General features: G+C 52.2%; 2 protein-coding genes across 2 annotated transcripts; both read left to right on the top strand.

The window, feature by feature from the left end:
• Positions 1–3,410: 3,410 nt before the first annotated feature.
• LOC131084566 (mas-related G-protein coupled receptor member H-like) lies at positions 3,411–4,327 on the top strand. The gene is given in 2 exon segments (XM_058026138.1): positions 3,411–3,519; positions 3,522–4,327. Coding segments are annotated over 2 exon segments (915 nt in total).
• Positions 4,328–10,073: 5,746 nt separating this feature from the next.
• Positions 10,074–10,994, top strand: LOC131084920 (mas-related G-protein coupled receptor member H-like). The gene has a single exon (XM_058026682.1). The coding sequence runs from the start codon at positions 10,074–10,076 to the stop codon at positions 10,992–10,994; it is 921 nt and encodes a 306-aa protein (XP_057882665.1).
• Positions 10,995–19,538: the final 8,544 nt, after the last annotated feature.

Genomic DNA, 19,538 nt, shown 5'->3' with positions numbered 1-19,538 from the left:
AGCACATTGGAGCATGGATTTGCTCCTCCCTCACAGGTCCTAGAGCACTTTTCCCCAAATGCATCCTTCCCAATATGGCTGTGACCCCAAAATTCCCCCTGGCACCTGGTTCCTGCATCCCACTGAGGTCTGATATCAATAAACAGCACCGTGAACCCTGAGCTGCCTTTGCCCCCTCTGCCAGTGCTTCCCGGCTTCCTCTGGCTGCTGCTGCCAGCCGGGAACGTGGCTGGAGGGAGGGGAAAGAGAGCTAGTTAGCTAGGAATTCTGTGACTGTTTAGAAATTTCTGTAATGAACTATGTTTAATTAGTCAAGGCTTTTATGACTGTGGTTTTTTTAGCTGGTTTTGATTTAGATCTCTATTGGCTGAGTGCTAGTAGAAAACTTTATCAGCGCATAACCCATAGAGAACTTACTCAATAGGTGGAGAAAAAACTCAATACAGTACTTTTAATGGTTATCATATAACTATAAATAATTGGATGTCAAAGAATAAGAATGATATCTTGAGAGGCTTAGGATTTCAGAGGCCTATACATACCAAAAGACATAATTAATAAATTGCAAGACATAAATTGCAATGGCAATATGAGAGGCATTTCCTAGGCTTGTACATCAAATTTAGTAAAATATTGTTTACTGAAAAATACCCCAGGTTATTGATTTAACTAAGATAGATGGCATATTCTAGTACTAATTAAAAGAAACAAAACACCTATACCATGAAGTAAGAAACTGGGTCCACATTTGGGAGTATCTATAAAAAGTCTAGGATATCATAATGCATAAAAATGCCTGAAAAGTGTTATTTCTGTGAACCTGTCTATGGCATATATATTTCCAATATATTCAAAATTTGGACTAAAAAATTCTTATTAGTCTAACACAGTTTTGCTGAGAGACTTAAACTTCTTGGTGTCAGAGGGGACACAGCCATGGCTTGTGCTCCCTGAAGCAACCATGATCCCCAGTGCCCAGAGCTGGGCTGGCACAGACACGATGGCCCAGGGGCTCAGCATTCCCCACCCCGAGGGCTCTGTGAGTGTCACAGCAGAGATCTCCCCTGAGATCGTTAATTTTTAATTTTGTGAGCCAGGTGCAAAGGTCTTTCTGCCTTCAGAAATTCTTCCTCTCCACTGCCTTCAGCTGCTCCCTCAGCAGGCTCAGGTGGTGCAGCAGCAAGGAGAGGAGGAGGCCGTGATCCTCAGCACAGCCACCCCCTTCCAGGAGCAGGGTGACAACTGTGTTTGTCACCATGGGCTCCACGGGGCATCACCCCCTCCCTGGGGCTTCCCTGAGGCCACCAGCCCCACCACACCCCAGACCTTCTCTCCAGCCCCACCACACCCCACACCTTCCCTCCAGCCCCACCACACCCCACACCTTCTCTCGAGCCCCACCACATCCCACACCTTCTCTCCAGCCCCACCACACCCCACACCTTCTCTCCAGCCCCACCACATCCCACACCTTCTCTCCAGCCCCACCACATCCCACACCTTCTCTCCAGCCCCACCAGACCCCACACCTTCTCTCCAGCCCCACCACACCCCACACCTTCCCACCACATCTTCCCAGCAGCTCCATCATGTCCCACCCCTCCCACACCACCCTCCCATCCCACTCCCCATGCAGCCCACCCACCTCCCGTCCTTCCCATCCCTCCTAGCCCCGGGCCTCAGGCTCCACTCCCTCCCCACGGGCTGCTCACCCCAGCCTGCCCCGGAAGGCTTTGGGGCCGTCTTTCCCTTGGAGATGCCCCTTCCCAGCTCCATCCCTGCTCTCCAGCCCCCCAACCTCCTCTGGACACAAACAAGAGGCACTACAGGGATGGCTCCACTGCTGTTCATTGGGCTGCAGAAGCATGGAATTGCCAGGAGGAGCAGAAACACTGCTGGGGCTCCTGAGTGGGGCAGGAGAGGAGCGGGGCTGTCTGGAGGGGAAGGCAGCCTGGGGGGAATTCCTAGAGGATGTCAGAGGGGGCATGATGCCTTAGGATTTTAGCCTTTCTATTTTTCATATCCTGTACTGCATTAGTGCATAACTCTGAACTCCATGGAAAGTGTTAGTTAACTGTCTGCGCATTTTACTGAGGCAAAACAATTCCTCTAGGCCTGAAATTCAAGGACACTGCCATCAGCATGGAAAAGTATAGACAAAAGTGAATTTGGGGAGGGCAAACTGGGGCTAAATAACTTCATTACCTGAAGCTGTAATTGGAGGATTAACCCCTGATTTGTGAACAGACCAAACTTATATCCGTCTGAAAAACTCATGGCCATTGTCCATTTTGGGTGCAGCCCCTCTCGGAGGCTTTGAGAGCCCAAGGTGAACCTTTTGAAGGCCTTTCATCAATGCCTCCTTTTATTCTCTTCACCTGGTCTGGCCTCTGTTCCAGGGAGCCAGCCCAAGGCATCAGGCAGACAGGGGCTGGAGGGGGCAGGAGGGCTCTGGGTGCCACCAATGCCAAATCTCCCACTGGAGAGCAGCAGAGCCCAACAGGCCACACCTGCAGCCAGGGAGAGGCCAGGGACTGAGAACCCATCAGGATAGGATGGCATGGGATGGGGAGGGATGGGATGGGATGGGATGGGATGGGATGGGATGGGATGGGATGGGATGGGATGGGATGGGATGGGATGGGATGGGATGGGATGGATCTGGAGTGATATCAACATCAGACAGAATAAAATTCCTAACATCAACAAATGGTGTTACCAAGGGAATTATTGGGCAGCAGGACACACAGAAGGATCTCTCCTTATTTCTGTTTGTGTTGTGAGACTTCACAACATCCTTTTTATTCATTTTCACCATACATTAAAAGTTTTTCTTATCTAGCACATAAACATTATTTTCCTAGAACTCATTTCCATGCAAACTCATCCTTCTGGAAGTCCTTTTATGATCCTGGAGGTTCTTTCAGAGGGGCTTCTTGTGGTTGTATTCCCTAATTGCTGAGACATTAAAGGTGACCATGTCTTGAACTTTTCCTTCAGCCATGGACTGTTGCTTCGTGTTACAGAACTTTCTCTAAAAATAGTGCGGACCTCCTTATCTGTTTCTGCACTGGCTCCAGCCACGTTTATCACTGGGGTCCACATCCTTACATATTTTTATCTTTTTCCCCAGTTAGTCTTTAAGCAAGTCCAAAAGAGTTGAAAATGTTGGTCTCTGTTATTTCTCGATCCCTGGCACACCAGCCCAACCCTCCCACATTTCTCTCCCACCCCAGCATTTCCACTTCCCTCCTCCCCTACACATCTCACTCCTCCCCACTGAATCCTTCCCACTGCAGGGAGCTGCTGAGGAGCCACATGGTCCATCCCTGCATTCTCCAAGCACTGACTGCCCATCCACTCTGACCACAGCCAGGGGCCACATCCCACTGCCTGCCCAGCATCCACCCATGGAGGTGAGCACCGTGTCCCCATCTCCTGCCTCACCCACTGAAGGAGATGATCTGTGTGAGACAGATGTCACCAGGGTGGCCATACACAGTGTGACACTGCTCATCTGCTCTGTGGGCTGTTTGGGAACGGGGCTGTCATCGGCCTCCTCAGCCTGAAAACGAGGAACTCTGGCATCTTTGGCTTCGATGTCATTGACTTCCTCTACTTCCTCTTTGCGGTCCCCTCTGCCCTCCTCCTGCTGGTGGAGGACGTGTCCTGCTCTCCTATTCTGCCCCTGACGTACCTGAGTGTCCTTTTCATTATATCAGTGATCTCCTACTACATAGGGCTGTTGTGGCTGATAGTCAACAGCACAATGCTGTATATGTGCAAGATCTGCTGGCTCTGCTGCCGGAGGGAGCTTCCCGAGTGCCCGAGGCTGGGGCAGATCAGTGTCCATAAGTGGGCCTTCGGTCTTCTCATCATTGTCATTTTCATGGTAACATCCCTGTGCCCACTATTGCAGGAGCACTGCCATGTTCCTCTCATCTCCATGTACACCATCGTGCTGCTCCTCTTTGTTGCACCTGTGGTCATTTCTGGCACAATTGATTTCATTAAGGCCAAGTGGGGCTCCCAGCAGCAGCAACCCAAGAGGCGCGACATCGTTACCTTTCTCATGGCACTCTTCATTCTCTTCCTCAGCCTGTGCAATTTCCTGCAGCAGCTCGGTTATATGGATGTGTCCTCTCAGGTTGTTTTCCTCCTTGCCTACATCAACAGCACCATCAAACCCTTCATCTACTTCTTGGTGGGGAGGTGCTGGAGGCCCTGCTCCATGGGGTCCCTCCGGCTCTCCCTCCAGAGGGTCTTTGAGGAGCTGCGAGAAAACACTGCCCACCACAATGATCCTGCCATGGACACAGTGCTCTGAGCCTGCTGATCCCTTCCACTGATCTGCTGAATAACCTCAGCACAGAGGCTGAGAGTTTGCTTGAACCTCCTGATTCATCACTATCCACAGGATCACCCTGCCTTTATTAGTGTATTCCCGCAGGAGAATGGAGCAGGGGCATTGCCTTGGGTGATTTTTGTGGGATGCTCTGCAGGGAGCACATTGCAGCATGGCTTTCCTCCTCCCTCCTGGATCCACATGGCCCCAAGCAGTGCAGCTGGGCTCAGTGCTGTTCCCCAGCTCTATTCCCCATGCAATGACCCTCATGGCCTCGGCCCCAGGGAATGAACTCCATGTCCTTTGGCTCAGCAGATGAGTTCCATGGTGTTTACAGGGAGCTCTTGCCTGCAAAGAATGGGACACCTTAATCCCTCGGGACACACCCAGCACAGGGTGGCAGTGATTTCCCAAATCCCTGCAGGGCTGGTGCCTCTGGATGGCAGGAGAGGGGTTGGGATCACAGGGAGCATCCTTCCCCTTCTGTCCAGCAGAGCCAGCCCTGCATTCCCAGCTGATGGGAAGGGACACCAGGATGGGCTGCCGAGCTGGGGGGGGAACAACAACATTCCCTTATCCTCTCAGTGGGAATTTGTCACATTTTTCAATTCCAGAATTGAATCCTTCTGAGGAAAGTGCAGGGTCAATGATGAACTCCACTGAACTCCTGTGCCTGTATCCAGAAAGTACATGCAATATGGAAATTCCCATCACCAGATGCTTGGACCATTGAATTGCACAGAAATTAGAGGGTTATGCTGCTCTTCTGCAGAATGGGGCCATCCATCCTCTGGTTCCCCAGCATCAGTGTCCAGGGAAGCCCTTGAGCACCTCCATCCTGAACCTGGCCACCCTCAGGAGGAGCTGCACAGCCACTCTGCACAGCAGCTCCAGACACAGCCCAGCCTCTCCTGATCTCTGTCTTTCTGTAACCACCCCTCAATCGGATTTGGATTAATGGTTTTTGTTTCTTTCCACTATGGTAGTCCCAGCCTCTCAATTTGTTGAATAAACAATATCCAGGCTTCACTGCAGAGCCTGTGCCTGTTAAACCGTGTCCAAAATGGCTCATTTCCTTCTTTTGTCCCATTCTAAAGCCTCTGGCTGCTCTGGGAGCAGGGCAGGTCCCTGTCTCATACCAGAGCCCTTCCTAAGGCACGTGCCTGCAATGGTTGGGATGATGCTGGCAGTGCCAAGCGCTCCTGATTCCTGCTGGGAGAGACCTGGGCAGCAGCCACATCTCTTGGTCAGGGGGACTTTGTCCCTCCTTTTCCCACTGCCTTAAATCCAGGGGAAACCAATCTGCCACTGCTTCTGGAAAGGGAAGTGACAGAGAAAGCCGTGGGAAGTGAGTCAAGCTTTGGAGACACACATGAGAGAGAGAGACTTTGACATCTGAAAGGGTTTTTCTCTCCAGTCTCCTATTTTCCTGCCATTTGGAAAGCAGAAACTTTCCACGGTGGAACCTCTTATCCAGGAAATGACATTTCAGCCAGGATGCTTCTCCCAAGGCAAGTGCAGGAGGATCTTGATCCTCCAATATACTTTTTCGGCTTCCCAGCACCTTCCCTGTCTCCAGTGTCACCCAGGCCACTCCCCACCTGAGCTTCCTTTCAAAAGAGCAAGGATTTCAAACCAAAAGTTTTCATGGGTGTCCTTATCCGTGGCAGAAGGAGAGATGGAATGTGATGATAGCTAAGGTTCCTTCCAAGCCAAACAATTCCATGATGATTCCTGACATCATCCACCCCATGCAGGAATTCCCCTGCTGTACACAGCACCAGCCTGACAGAGCTCAAGGAGCATTTGAACAATGCTCTCAGGCACAGGCTGGGATTGCTGGGATGTCCTGAGCAGGGCCAGGAGCTCAACTCCATGGTGCTTGTGGCTCCCTTCCAACTCTGGATATTTTATGGTTCTATTTTATGCTGACTATCTTTCATGATGATTCCACTTGATGATGATTCCACTTGATGATGATTCCACTTGATGATGATTCCACTGTGTTGTCCATATGCCCTGGCTCTGGCACTCCCTCAAAAGCCCTCTGCAAGGCAGCACTACCAGAGGGGTGAATTCCTTTCACAGCTCCCAGCCAGGAAGTCAATCAGAGGGTGGGCACTGCTCTTGGCCCAGGAGCCAGAGCACAGCCCCATTCCCACCATCCCACACAGCCACAGCAGCAGCAGCAGCGGGACAGGCACTTTGCTCCACTGCCTGCTGTCACACTGGCTCCAGTTGTCGTGGCTCTCCTCATTCCAGCTCCCCTGGGATGCCTTCCCACCGGGCTGGCTGGAGCACAGGAACACAGCAGAAGGATGATTTGGGATTTCACCAATTACATTTCTTCTGAGAGAGAAGGTAAATCCATGCTGCTCTCTCAGCATTGATCCTTATAAAGTTGCAGGTTTCATCTGAGTCATCCTCTACACTCTCTTGGCAGTTAGACAGCAGCCCACAGTGAATTCAAGGAATTCCTAAGAAGCTGAGGTGAGATGATTCCTACCCAGTCTCACATGTACCTCAGGGATCTGGGATGCTCCTGCTGGAAACGGCTGGCTCTGGGATCAGAACTGTCACCTCTCTTCCTGCTGACACTGTGTTTGCATCCCCAGCTATGGAATCTCACATCCCCTCACCAGCCCAATCTTTTCAAGGGCAAACACTTCATGATCCAGGAGCTGATTGGGCTCCAGGAGAGGTGGAGAGGGACTTTGGACAAGGGCAGGGAGTGACAGGACAAGAGGGAATGGCTTCCCACTGACAGAGGGTGGGGTCAGGTTGGATATTGGGAAGAAATCCATTCCTGTGAGGGTGCTGAGGCCCTGGCACAGGTTACTCCGAGGGATGGGGTCAGGTAAAAACAAACACAAGGGCTGCCATGTCTGAGGTGGAGGAGGATGAGCCCTAATGAAGGGCTGGAAAGGGGATCACAGCACCCTGGTCTCTGATAGCTTTCATTGCATCATCAAGGGGATTGGCAGTAATCAGGGTGGGCTCTAAGTGCTGCTGACCCGGTTGCAAGCAACTCAGTGCTCTCCTTTCCTTGGGCTGTGTGAGTGTGCATTGCAATCACAGAAATGGGAATTCTCTGCTCGGTTTGCTTTCCTGGGGCCAGGGAATGTTTTGGCAATGATCCTGAAAATCAACCCAGAATGGGAGTTGTTTCTGAGAAGCACCCAGATGATTGCACAGTGCTGTGAGCACTTCCAGTACTGCCAGCAGCATTCCAGCACCACCAGCACCACCAGCAGCTCTCTGCTGCTGGAGGGACAATGACCCCTCAGGGTAGATAAATGAGCAATGGTAGAATCTTGCTGAGAGAGGGAAAGCATTTGAAGAATGTTCCATTTGGAAAAGAGTTTCTAATCAGGAGGAAATGAGGAGCCATTCAAAGAAATCTGCATATCAAGCTACTTCCTCTATGGCAGAAAAAAATGGTCAAGACAAATAACTCAGAGTAATGGAAATTCTGATGTAGCCAAAGATGCAATTTCTTACTCCCCCTTGACTCCACCAAGCCTTGGGAAACAACACCAGGACAGGGCACAGAGAGGAGCAAGCAGGATTGGAATGGGGAGCTCCTGGTGACCTGGGCACTTTCTCCTTCATGTCCCTGACCTGGCAGGAGCCGCTTTAGGACATGGATCCCAAAGGAACAAGAGGGACCAGGAAGCGCCGCTGATCTGCACAGAGCCCTTTGCCTGCTGCTGCCCCACAGGGAACAGGTCAGTGGAATGTTTGCCTTCCTCCCTACCCCACCTTCCTCTCCTGCAGCAGCTGCTCTGTTCCTGACACCCTCTCTCGGTGACCACAGTGCCCTCCCCAGCTCCCCCCTCCTCTGCCCTGTGCATCCCCTCTGTATCGTGACACTGAGATCAGCTGAAATAAACTTTCTAACACAATGGGAAGCATTAGGAAGCAGGAATTCCCTAGCTGCAAGGCACATACAGAAGGATCTGTCCCTGATCAGTGTATGGTGACAGGGGTTACAACGGGGGTTTTATCCATCATAACCATACACAGTCATTAAGTGTGTTTCTTAGCTAATACATAAATATAATTTTCCTAGAACTAATTTCCATGTGTCCTTCTCCAAGTCCTTTCCTGACCCTAGACGATCATTCAGAGCGGTCTCTGGTGGTCGCATTCACTGAGTGCTGAGATATTAAAGGTGACCTTGCCTTGAACTTTTCCTTTGCCCATGTGCTCTTGCTTCTTCACAGAGTTCTTGTTACAGAACTTGCCCCAAAACCACTGCAGGCCTCCAAATCTGTTTCTGCACTGGCTCCAGCCACATTTATCATCCTGTGTGATCCTGAGGAGCACATTGGAGTTGGGCTTTCCTCCTCCCTCCTGGGTCCTAGAACCCTATGGCCAGGAGGAGCAGGGACACTGCTGTGGTCTGAGACAAGTGGGGCAGTCAGGGGAAAAAAAATCAGCCCTGGGTGGGTTCTGGGGTGTCAGAGCAGGCTGGAGGGGTCAGGAGAGGGTCAGAGGGGGCTGGAGGGGGTCTGGATGGTGGCAAAGCCAGAGGAGAGCAGAGCCTGACAGGCCACGCTCAGAGTGGGGGAGCAGCTCCATCTGGGAAAGCTGTGGGATGTGACAGGATGGGGTGAGGATGGAGAGTGGGGTGGGAATGGGGTGCAGAGATTGGGATAGGATAGGATAGGATAGGATAGGATAGGATAGGATAGGATAGGATAGGATAGGATAGGATAGGATAGGATAGGATAGGATAGGATAGGATAGGGAGCAGCTCAGCTCTGCTTTCTTGGGCCATGGGGAGGCTTTGGCAATGAGCCCAGAGCTCCTCCCTAAATAGGAGTTACTTCTGATGAGCACCCAGCTGACTCCTCCGCACTGCCAGCACTGCCAGCATTCCAGAGCCAGCAGCACCACTAACATCATTATGCTGCTGGAAGGACAGTCGCCCTTCAGGGAAGAGAAACAAGGAATGGTACAAGTCTCTCAGGAGAGGGAAGGCAGTTGGAGAAAGGGACATTCTGCAGGGAAGGTAAACCATTTGCAAAATATTTCATTTTGAGCTTTACACAAAAGTCACTTCCTCTGCAGCAAAAAAGCCACAGTAAATAAGTGTGAGGAAGTGAATTTTTTATATAGACAAAATGCAATTTCTGACTTTCCCATGACTCCACCAAGCCTCGGGAAACAACACCGGGATGGGGAAAAGAGAGGAGCCAGCAGGGCGGGAATGGGGAGCTCCTGGTGACGTGGGCACTTTCTCCTTCATGTCCCTGACCTGGCAGGAGCCGCTTTAGGACAGGGATCCCAAAGGAGCAAGAGGGACCAGGAAGCGCCACTGATCTGCACAGAGCCCTTTGCCTGCTGCTGCCCCACAGGGAACAGGTCAGTGGAATGTTTGCCTTCCTCCCTACCCCACCTTCCTCTCCTGCAGCAGCTGCTCTATTCCTGACACCCTCTCCAGGTGACGGCATGGCCTTCCTCATCTCCCCTCCCCTCTTCCCAGTGCTTTCCTTCCACATCCCCCCACCAAACAGCCCAACCCATGCGCCTTCCTCTCACACGCCAAAATTTCCACTGCCCTCCTCCCCTGCACATCTCACTCCTCCCCACTGAATCCTTCCCACTGCAGGGAGCTGCTGACGAGCCACATGGTCCATCCCTGGATTCTCCAAGCACTCACTGCCCAGCCACTCTGACCACAGACAGGGGCCACATCCCACTGCCTGCCCAGCATCCATCCATGGAGGTGACCACCGTGTTCCCATCTCCTGCCTCACCCACTGAAGGAGATGATCTGTGTGAGACAGATGTCACCAGTGTGGCCATACACAGTGTGACGCTGCTCTTCTGCCTCTGTGGGCTGTTTGGGAACGGGGCTGTCATCAGCCTCCTCAACCTGAAAAGCCATACCTCTAGCTTCTTTGACCTGGCTGTCATTGACTCCCTCTACCTCCTCTTTGCAGTCCCCACTGCCCTCCTCTTCCTGGTGGAGGACATGTCCTGCTCTCCTATCCTGCCCCTGCTGTACCTGAATTTCCTTTTCCACCTGTCAGTGGTCTCCTACTACTGGGGACTGTTCTGGCTGATGCGCAGCAGCGATCCGTGGTATATATACATGCCCTACTGGTTCTGCTGCTGCTTTGACCTTCCTGAGCGCCTGGTGTGGGTGGTGGACAGTGTCCAATCCTGGGCCTTCTTTGCTGTCTTTGCTGTCACTCCTGCAGTGACATTCCTGTGCCCATCACACGAGCAGGAGCACTGCCGGGCAGCTCTCATCTCCATGAACACCATCATGCTGCTCCTCTTTGTTGTACCTGTGGTCATTTCTGGCACAGTTGATTTCATTAAGTTCAAGCGGGCCTCCCTGCAGCAGCAACCCCAGAGGCGCGACATCGTTATCATCGTCATCGTGCTCTTCACTCTCCTCCTCAACATCTGGAAGTTCCTGCAGGATTTTGGTTACCTCACTGTGCCCTCTCAGGTTGTTTTCCTGCTCGCCTGCATCCACAGCAGCATCAAACCCTTCATCTACTTCTTGGTGGCAGGGTGCAGGAGGCCCTGCTCCATGGGGTCCCTCCGGCTCTCCCTCCAGAGTGTCTTTGAGGAGCAGAAAAAAAAACCTACACGCAGAAATGATGCCACCAGGGACATGGAGCTGTGAGTCTGTTGATGCCTTCACCTGCTCTGCTGAGTGACCCTAGGACAGTGACTGAGCCATTCCTAGAGTCACCTCATTAATCAATATCCACAGGATCCCACTCCCTGTGGTGGTGTATTCCTGCAGGACAAGGGAGCAGGAGCATTGCCTTGGGTGATTTCTGTGAGATGCTCTGCAGGGAGCACATTGCAGCATGGCTTTCCTCCTCCCTCCTGGATCCACATGGCCCCAAGCAGTGCAGCTGGGCTCAGTGCTGTTCCACAGCTCTATTCCCCATGCAATGACCCTCATGGCCTCGGCCCCAGGGAATGAACTCCATCTCCTCTGGCTCAGCAGATGAGTTCCATGGTGTTTCCAGGGAGCTCTTGCCTGCAAAGAATGGGACACCTTAATCCCTGGGGACACACCCATCATGGAGTGGCAGTGATTTCCCAAATCCCTGTAGGGCTGGTGCCTCTGGATGGCAGGAGAGGGGTTGGCATCACAGGGAGCATCCTTCCCCTTCTGTCCAGCAGAGCCAGCCCTGCATTCCCAGCTGATGGGAAGGGACACCAGGTAGGGCTGCAGAGCTTGGGAGGGACAGCAACATTCCCTTATCCTTTCAGTCACATTCTTCAATTTGTCACATTCTTCAATTCCAGAATTGAATCCTTCTGAGGAAAGTGCAGGGTCAATGATGAACTCCACTGAACTCCTGTGCCTGTATCCAGAAAGTACATGCAATATGGAAATTCCCATCTCCAGATGCTTGGACCATTTCATTGCACAGAAATTAGGGGGTTATGCTGCTCTTCTGCAGAATGGGGCCATCCATCCTCTGGTTCCCCAGCATCAGTGTCCAGGGAAGCCCTTGAGCACCTCCAGCCTGAACCTGGCCACCCTCAGGAGGAGCTGCACAGCCACTCTGCACAGCAGCTCCAGACACAGTCCAGCCTCTCCTGATCTCTGTCTTTCTGTAACTACCCTCAATCAGATTTGCATTCATGGTTTTTGTTTCTTTCCACTATGGTAGTCCCAGCCTCTCAATTTGTTGAATAAACAATATCCAGGCTTCACTGCAGAGCCTGTGCCTGTTAAACCGTGTCCAAAATGGCTCATTTCCTTCTTTTATCCCATTCTAAAGCCTCTGGCTGCTCTGGGAGCAGGGCAGGTCCCTGTCTCATACCAGAGCCCTTCCTAAGGCACGTGCCTGCAATGGTTGGGATGATGTTGGCAGTGCCAAGCGCTCCTGATTCCTCCTGGGAGAGACCTGGGCAGCAGCCACATCTCTTGCTCAGGGGGAAGTTGTCCCTCCTTTTCCCACTGCCTTAAATCCAGGGGAAACCAACATGCCACTGCTTCTGGAAAGGGAAATGAGAGTGAAAGCCGTGGGTGGTGAGTCAGGCTTTGAGACACAAATGAGGTTAAACATCTAAGGAGCATTTCTTTACAAAGTTGTTAATAATTAACAGTTAAGACAGATTTTGACATCCAAGAGGATTTTTCTCTCCCTTACTCTTGTTTTCCTGTGCATTGGAAAGCAGAATCTTTCCATGCTGCAACCTCTTGTCCAGGGAAGAACAACCTAGCCAGGGGGTTTCTCCCAAGGCAAGAGCAGGAGGATCATGATCCTCCAATGTACTTTTTCTTCTTCCCGGAACCTTCCTTGTGTCCTGTGTCACCCAGGACACTCTCCACCTGAGCTTCCTTTCACAAGAGCAAGATTTCAAAGCAAGAGTTTTCCTGGAAATCAGACAGCAGCCTACAGTGAATTCCAAGATAATTCCTACCCAGGCTGACGTGCCTCAGAGATCTGGGATGCTTCTGCTGGCAACTGCTGGCCCTGGGACCAGAACTGTCACCTCTCTTCCTGCTGACACGTGTTTGTGTCCCCAGCTATGGAATCTCACATCCCCTCACCAGCCCAATCCTTTCAAGGGCAAACACTTCATGATCCAGGAGAGTTGGAGAGGGACTTTGGACAAGGGCATGGAGTGACAGGACAAAGGGAAATGGCTTCCCACTGACAGAGGGTGGGGTCAGATTGGTTATTGGGAAGAAATCCTTCCCTGTGAGGGTGCTGAGGCCCTGGCATACATTGCCTAGAGAGGCTGTGGCTGTTCCTGGAGCCCTGGAAGTGTCCAAAGCCAGACTGACATGGGTTTGGAGCAACGTGGGATAGTGGAAATTGTTCCTGCTGGCAAAGGGACAGTCTGGCATCAGACAACCACAAAAACAACCCCAATTGTTCCCAGGACTGAGGAGGAGCAGCAGCAGCTCTGGTGAAGGGCTGGCAGGGAGTTCACAGCACCCTGGTCCCTGATAGCTTTCATTGCATCATCATGGGGATTGGCAGTAATCAGGGTGGGCTCCAAGTGCTGATAGCCTGGCTGCAAGCAACTGAGTGCTGTTCTTCCCTTGGGCTCTGTGAGCCTGCACTGGACTGACAGGAATGGGAATCCATGGCCCAGGGGTGATCCCATGAGCCCAGGGGAGGCTTTGGCAGGGGTTCTGGAGCTCTTCACAGAATGGGAGCAGTTTCTGACAAGCAGCCAGGTGCTTCACCAGCACTGCCAGCACTGCCAGCAGCATTCCAGTGCCACCAGCACCACCAGCATCCCTCTGCTGCTGGAGGGACAGTGACCCCTCAGAGAAGAGAAAGGAGGTATAGCAGAAACCTGTCTGGTCAAGGAATGCAGTTGAAGAATGGGACACTCTCCTGAGGAGGAGTGTTTCTAATTAGGGGGAAATGAGGAGCTATTCAAAATGTTATAAACAGGTGCTATGGTGATTGACTCTCGCAAACGTTGAATGAATATTACGTGTGTTATAATGTTCAAAGAAGCTCTGTTAAGATTTGGAGTTTTTCCAACGTGAGTACTGTGTTCATGTTGAGAGTTGTAATGCTGATCTGTGACCATGGTGGGGAGCCGAAGCCCGAAGCGCTGCACAAGCTCCAGCAAGGCGGGATGGAGGGGGAGCTGTGTTGGAAATGTGTCTGAATGTGGGGGATGGATTACCAAGATTCTGTTAATCCTCTTACTGTTTTGGGCAGTGTGCCTCTGGCCGTTCCTCTGGACCTTATTTTATTCTTTGCTGTCATTTAATAAACTTCTCAAAGTTTTAAGAAGGGAGCCATCGTTTCCCACGAGAAAGAAAAAAAATCAACGTTTTTGCAGGGAAAAAAATCAAGGTCAATAATCCTGAGGCTGTGCAACTCCGAAGGAGCCAAAGTTGTAAAACCACTTCTGACTGCCCTGTGACTGCACCGAGCCTCGCAAAACAACACCAGTACAAGGCACAGAGAGGAGCCAGCAGGATGGGAATGGGGAGCTCCTGGTGATCTGGGCATTTTCTCCTTCATGTCCCTGACCTGGCAGGAGCCGCTTTAGGACATGGATCCCAAAGGAACAAGAGGGACCAGGAAGCGCCGCAGATCTGCACAGAGCCCTTTGCCTGCTGCTGCCCCACAGGGAACAGGTCAGTGGAATGTTTGCCTTCCTCCCTACCCCACCTTCCTCTCCTGCAGCAGCTGCTCTATTCCTGACACCCTCTCCTGGTGACCGCAGTGCCCTCCACAGCTTCCCCTTCCTCTTCCCAGTGCTTGCCTTCCACATCCCACCTATAAACAGCCCAACCCTCCCACCTCTCTCTCCCAGTCCACAATTTCCACTGCCCTTCTCCCCTCCACATCTCACTCCTCCCCACTGCAGGGAGCTGCTGCGGAGCCACATGGTCCATCCCTGGATTCTCCAAGCACTGACTGCCTGTCCACTCTGATCACAACCACGGGCTACATCCCACTGCCTGCCCAGCGTCCATCCATGGAGGTGACCACCGTGTCCCCATCCCCTGTCTCACCCACTGAAGGAGATGATCTGTGTGAGACAGATGTCACAATCGTGGCCATACACAGTGTGACCCTGCTCATCTGCCTCTGTGGGCTGGCTGGGAACGGGGCTATGCTCTGGCTCCTCAGCCTGAAAAGGTATAGCTATATATTGTTTGACCTGGCAGTCGCTGACTTCCTCTTCCTTCTTCTCACAGTCCCCTCTGCCCTTCTCTTCCTGGTGGAGGACATGTCCTGCTCTCCTATTGTGCCCTTGACGTACGTGAAGTTTGTTTTCCAGCTGTCAGTCGCTTCCTACTACTGGGGCCTCTTCAAGATGATACACAGCAAAAATGATTTGCCTATATACCTGTTCTGCTGCTGCATCGGTAATATCCCTCTGCGCCTTCAGTGGTTGATGCACAGTGTCCAGTTCTGGGCCTTTTTTGCTGTCTTCACTATCATTCCCACAGTGGCATTCCTGTGCCCATCACACCAGCAGGAGCACTGCCAGGCAGCTCTCATCTCCTTGTACACCATCATCCTTATCCACTTTGCTATACACCTGCTCTGTTACAGCATTGTGTTCTACTGTGATGCCATGTGCTCCCAGAAGGAGCAAACCATGAATTACAACATTGTTTCCATCGTCATTATGCTCTTCACTCTCCTTTTCCTCCTCTGCAATTTCCTGCAGCAGCTCGGATACATTCCTTTGTCCGCAGAGGTTTTTCTCCTGCTCACCTGCATCAATAGCAGCATCAAACCCTTCATCTACTTCTTGGTGGGGAAGCGCAGGAGGCTCTGCTCCATGGGGTCCCTCCAGCCCTCCCTCAGGAGGGTCCTTGAGGAGCCAGAAGAAAACACTGCCCACAGCCATGATCCTGCCATGGACACAGGGGTCTGAATCTGTTTATCCATCCCACTACACTGCTGAGAGACCCTGGGACAATATCTGAGAGATTCCCTGAGTCACCTAATAGGCATCTAAAGTGTCGCACTCCTTATGCTGCTGCATCCCCAGCCCCTTTCCAGGCTGCTCTGGGCTCTGATCCGTGCTTGGGAGGCCTCAGCCTTGAGGAGCAGCCCCTGGGCTCAGCTCCTGTGGCGCTGATCAGAAACACCCTCTGCTCCCAGCAACTGCTGCTGTCCAACCACCTCCTGGGCTTTCATCAACAGCCTTGGAAATTCTTGTACTGCCCTGGATGCCACAGCATCCCTGCTCTGCCACTGTCCCAGGAAGCTGCCGGCCCCAAGTGTGGCCAGGCTGAGCCATTGCTGTGAGTGCTGCCCATGCCTTGGGGCCCTGTGAGCAGCGGCCCCAAAGGAGAGCCTTGGAGCTCTGCTGGGCCCAGCAGCGCTGAGCAGAAGCTCCCTGGCACTGGGGCCTCTCCCAGCTGGGATCTCTCCCGGCTGCTGCCCTGGGCTGATCCCCGAACGCCGACGGCTCCTGGGCCCATCCCGCCAGGGCTCCAGGCCCAGCCCTTGGCCCAGGGAGGAGATGCAAAGGGATCCGCAGGGAGCATTTCACTGCCTGCCAGGGCAATTGCTCACAGGCACCTTGCACTCACTCTGCCTGCCTGGCTGGCTGTGTGCACACACGTCTGCATCTGCTGGGGCAAATGTGGCAGAAATGCTGCTCTCTCGGCTGTGTTAGTACCTGAGACATCTCACTGGGGCAAGCCTGGAAGGAAGTATCAGGCATAAATAAGGTTAAATGATGCTAAGTGATATTCCTCAGCTGATTTGTTCACTTTAAGGTGTAACTGAATTACTGTTAAGTTTGAGTGCTCTAAAGCATTCAGGCCATTTGCCTTTTAATCCTTATCCTTACTGTCCTTTTGTCACCTGCCCTTGCACTCACACAAACACACACACACAGGGACAGAACTTTGTTGTGCTGCTGCTTATTATTAAACCTGGTTTTTACTGATATCCTTGCTGGTGGTTTTGTGCCTTCAGAAATTCTTCCTCTGCCCAGGCTTTGGCCTCTCCCTCAGCAGGCTCAGATGGTGCAAATACAAGGGGAGGAGCAGTCCGTGTTCCTCAGCAGAGCCACCCCCTTCCAGGAGCAGGGTGACATCTGTCTTTGTCACCGTTGTCTCCACGGGGCATCAACCCCCTCCCTGTGGCTTCTCTGAGGTCTCTGAGCTGTGGCTGTTCAGCCTGGAGAAGGGAAGTCTTCAGGAAGACCTTAGAGCCCCCATCCAGGGTCAAAAGAGGCTCCAAGAACTGGAGAGGTGCGTTGGACAAAGGCCTGAAGTGACAGGACAAGGCAGAATGTCTTCCCACTGCCAGAGAACAGGGATAGGGGGAATATTGGGAAGAAATTCCTCCCTGTGAGGGTAGAGAGGCCCTGGCACAGGTTCCCAGAGATGCTCTGGCCTCCCCATCCCTGCAGGTGTTCCAGGCCAGGCTGGATGGGGTTTGAAGCAGCCCGGTCTAGTGGAAGGCGTCCCTGCTTGCAAAGGGTGAGAGCAGGAAAAAACAACCACAAGTATTCCCAAGGCTGAGGAGGAGGAGGAAGAGCTCTGGTGAAGGGCTGCAAGGGGCACACCAGTACCCCAACATCTGGTCTCCAATAGCTTTTATTGCATCATCAAGGGTATTGTCAGTAAGAAATGTGGGCTCTGATGCTGCTAACCTGCTGCAAGCCTGTCGTGGTTTGGCACTGGCCAAACGCCAGGCACCTGTGAAAGCCGTTCACTCACCTTCTCCTGCTCTCAGCTGGGCAGAGGAGAGGGAAACAAAAATTAACAAAGGGCTCATGAGTTGAGATGAGAACTGGGAGAAAAAACACTCCAAGAGTAAAAAAACAAGTTCAAATTTAATGGTGTTGAGTAAATTTATTATAAACAGATTCAGAGGACAATAATGAAAAGTAGTATAAAACTTTAAAGGAACTTTTTTTTCCCCCCCCATCCTCTCCCTTCTTCCCCACGAACAGTGCAGGGAGGCATGGTGAGGGGGTTCTTCACCAGCACTGGAGTACTGCCAGGAAAACACTGTTTACCTGGGGAAAAAAAGGGCTTATCCCTTAAACAAAGAGAGACAGAATATTCAGGTAGGAACTAAAACAAATAAAACACCAATACCGTGGCATGAGAAATTCGGAGGACTTTGGGGAGCATCAATAAAAAATCTTAGATATTATGGTGTATAAAAATGCCTGAAAATTGTTGTTGCTTTGGACATGCCTATGGCAAATAAATTTCCAATATGTTCACAATTGCAACTCAAAATTTTTATTAGTCTAACACGCTTTGGCTGTTAGACTTAAAATGTCTTGATTTCAGAGGGGACACAGCCATGGCTTGTGCTCCCTGCAGCAACCATGATCCCCAGTGCCCAGAGCTGGGCTGGCACAGACAGGATGGACCAGGGGCTCAGCATTCCCCACCCCGAGTGCTATGTGAGTGTCACAGCAGACATCTCCTCAAAGATATTCAGTTTTCAATTTTGTAAGCCAGGTGCAAAGATTTCTCTGCCTTCAGAAATTCTTCCCCCCCACTGCTTTCAGCTGCTCCCTCAGCAGGCTCAGGTGGTGCAGCAGCAAGGAGAGGAGGAGGCCATGATCCTCAGCACAGCCACCCCCTTCCAGGAGCAGGGTGACACCTGTGTTTGTCACCATGGGCTCCACGGGGCCTCACCCCCCTCTCTGGGGCTTCCCTGAGGCCACCAGCCCCACCACACCCCACACCTTCTCTCCAGCCCCACCACATCCCACACCTTCCCACCACATCTTCCCAGCAGCTCCATCATGTCCCACCCCTCCCACACCACCCTCCCATCCCACTCCCCATGCAGCCCACCCACCTCCCATCCTTCCCATCCCTCCCAGCCCCGGGCCTCAGGCTCCACTCCCTCCACACGGGCTGCTCACCCCAGCCTGCCCCGGAAGGCTCTGGGGCCGTCTTTCTCTTGGAGATGCCCCTTCCCAGCTCCATCCCTGCTCTCCAGCCCCCCAACCTCCTCTGGACACAAACAAGAGGCACTACAGGGATGGCTCCACTGCTGTTCATTGGGCTGCAGTAGCATGGAATTGCCAGGAGGAGCAGAAACACTGCTGGGGCTCCTGAGTGGGGCAGGAGAGGAGTGGGGCTGTCTGGAGGGGAAGGCAGCCTGGGGGGAATTCCTAGAGGATGTCAGAGGGGGCATGATGCCTTAAGATTTTAGCCTTTCTATTTTTCATATCCTGTACTGCATTAGTGCCTAACTCTAAGCTCCATGGAAAGTGTTAGTTAACTGTCTGCATATTTTGGTCAGACAAAACAATCCCTTTATGTTGCAGTGTGTTGTAAACTTCCTTCCCCAGGTGTGCCTATACCTCTCTCCCTTCCCCCTTGCCCCCATGCTGAGTGAGTCCTGTCAATCAGGCTTAACATTCCAGCAAGGAGTCGTGTGGTTGGTCAAGTTCAAAGGATGCCCCTCAGGCCCAGAGGTCATTGGCCTGTCTGGGTGTCATCTTCCCCTGAGACCCTGCCCCTCTCACCTGGTTGGTGGCTCACCTGTACCTCCCCTCCCCCTGTCCCTGAGCTTAAAAGGTGAATCAGACCACGCAGTTGAGATTCTGTTGGAGCAGTTGCTCACATTCAGACCTCTGTAACCATGGAATAAACCTCTGGACATTAAACCCTCCAGCAGAATCCATCTCCTTTTTCTCTTCACCATCGCCTGAAGCTCTCCTCCTGAGGTACACGGGGTTGCTAACAAGCCTGGACTTGTTCAGTGCCCAGCTG

The sequence above is a fragment of the Melospiza georgiana genome, chromosome 6, assembly GCF_028018845.1.
Source record: "Melospiza georgiana isolate bMelGeo1 chromosome 6, bMelGeo1.pri, whole genome shotgun sequence".
NCBI lineage: Eukaryota > Metazoa > Chordata > Aves > Passeriformes > Passerellidae > Melospiza > Melospiza georgiana.
The sequence above is the reverse complement of the archived record's forward strand: the minus strand, read 5'-3'. Positions and strand labels throughout refer to the sequence as shown.

Excerpts from the sequence above, each read along its gene's own strand:
- LOC131084920 (XM_058026682.1), top strand. The coding sequence starts at position 10,074 with ATGGAGGTGACCACCGTGTTCCCATCTCCTGCCTCACCCACTGAAGGA.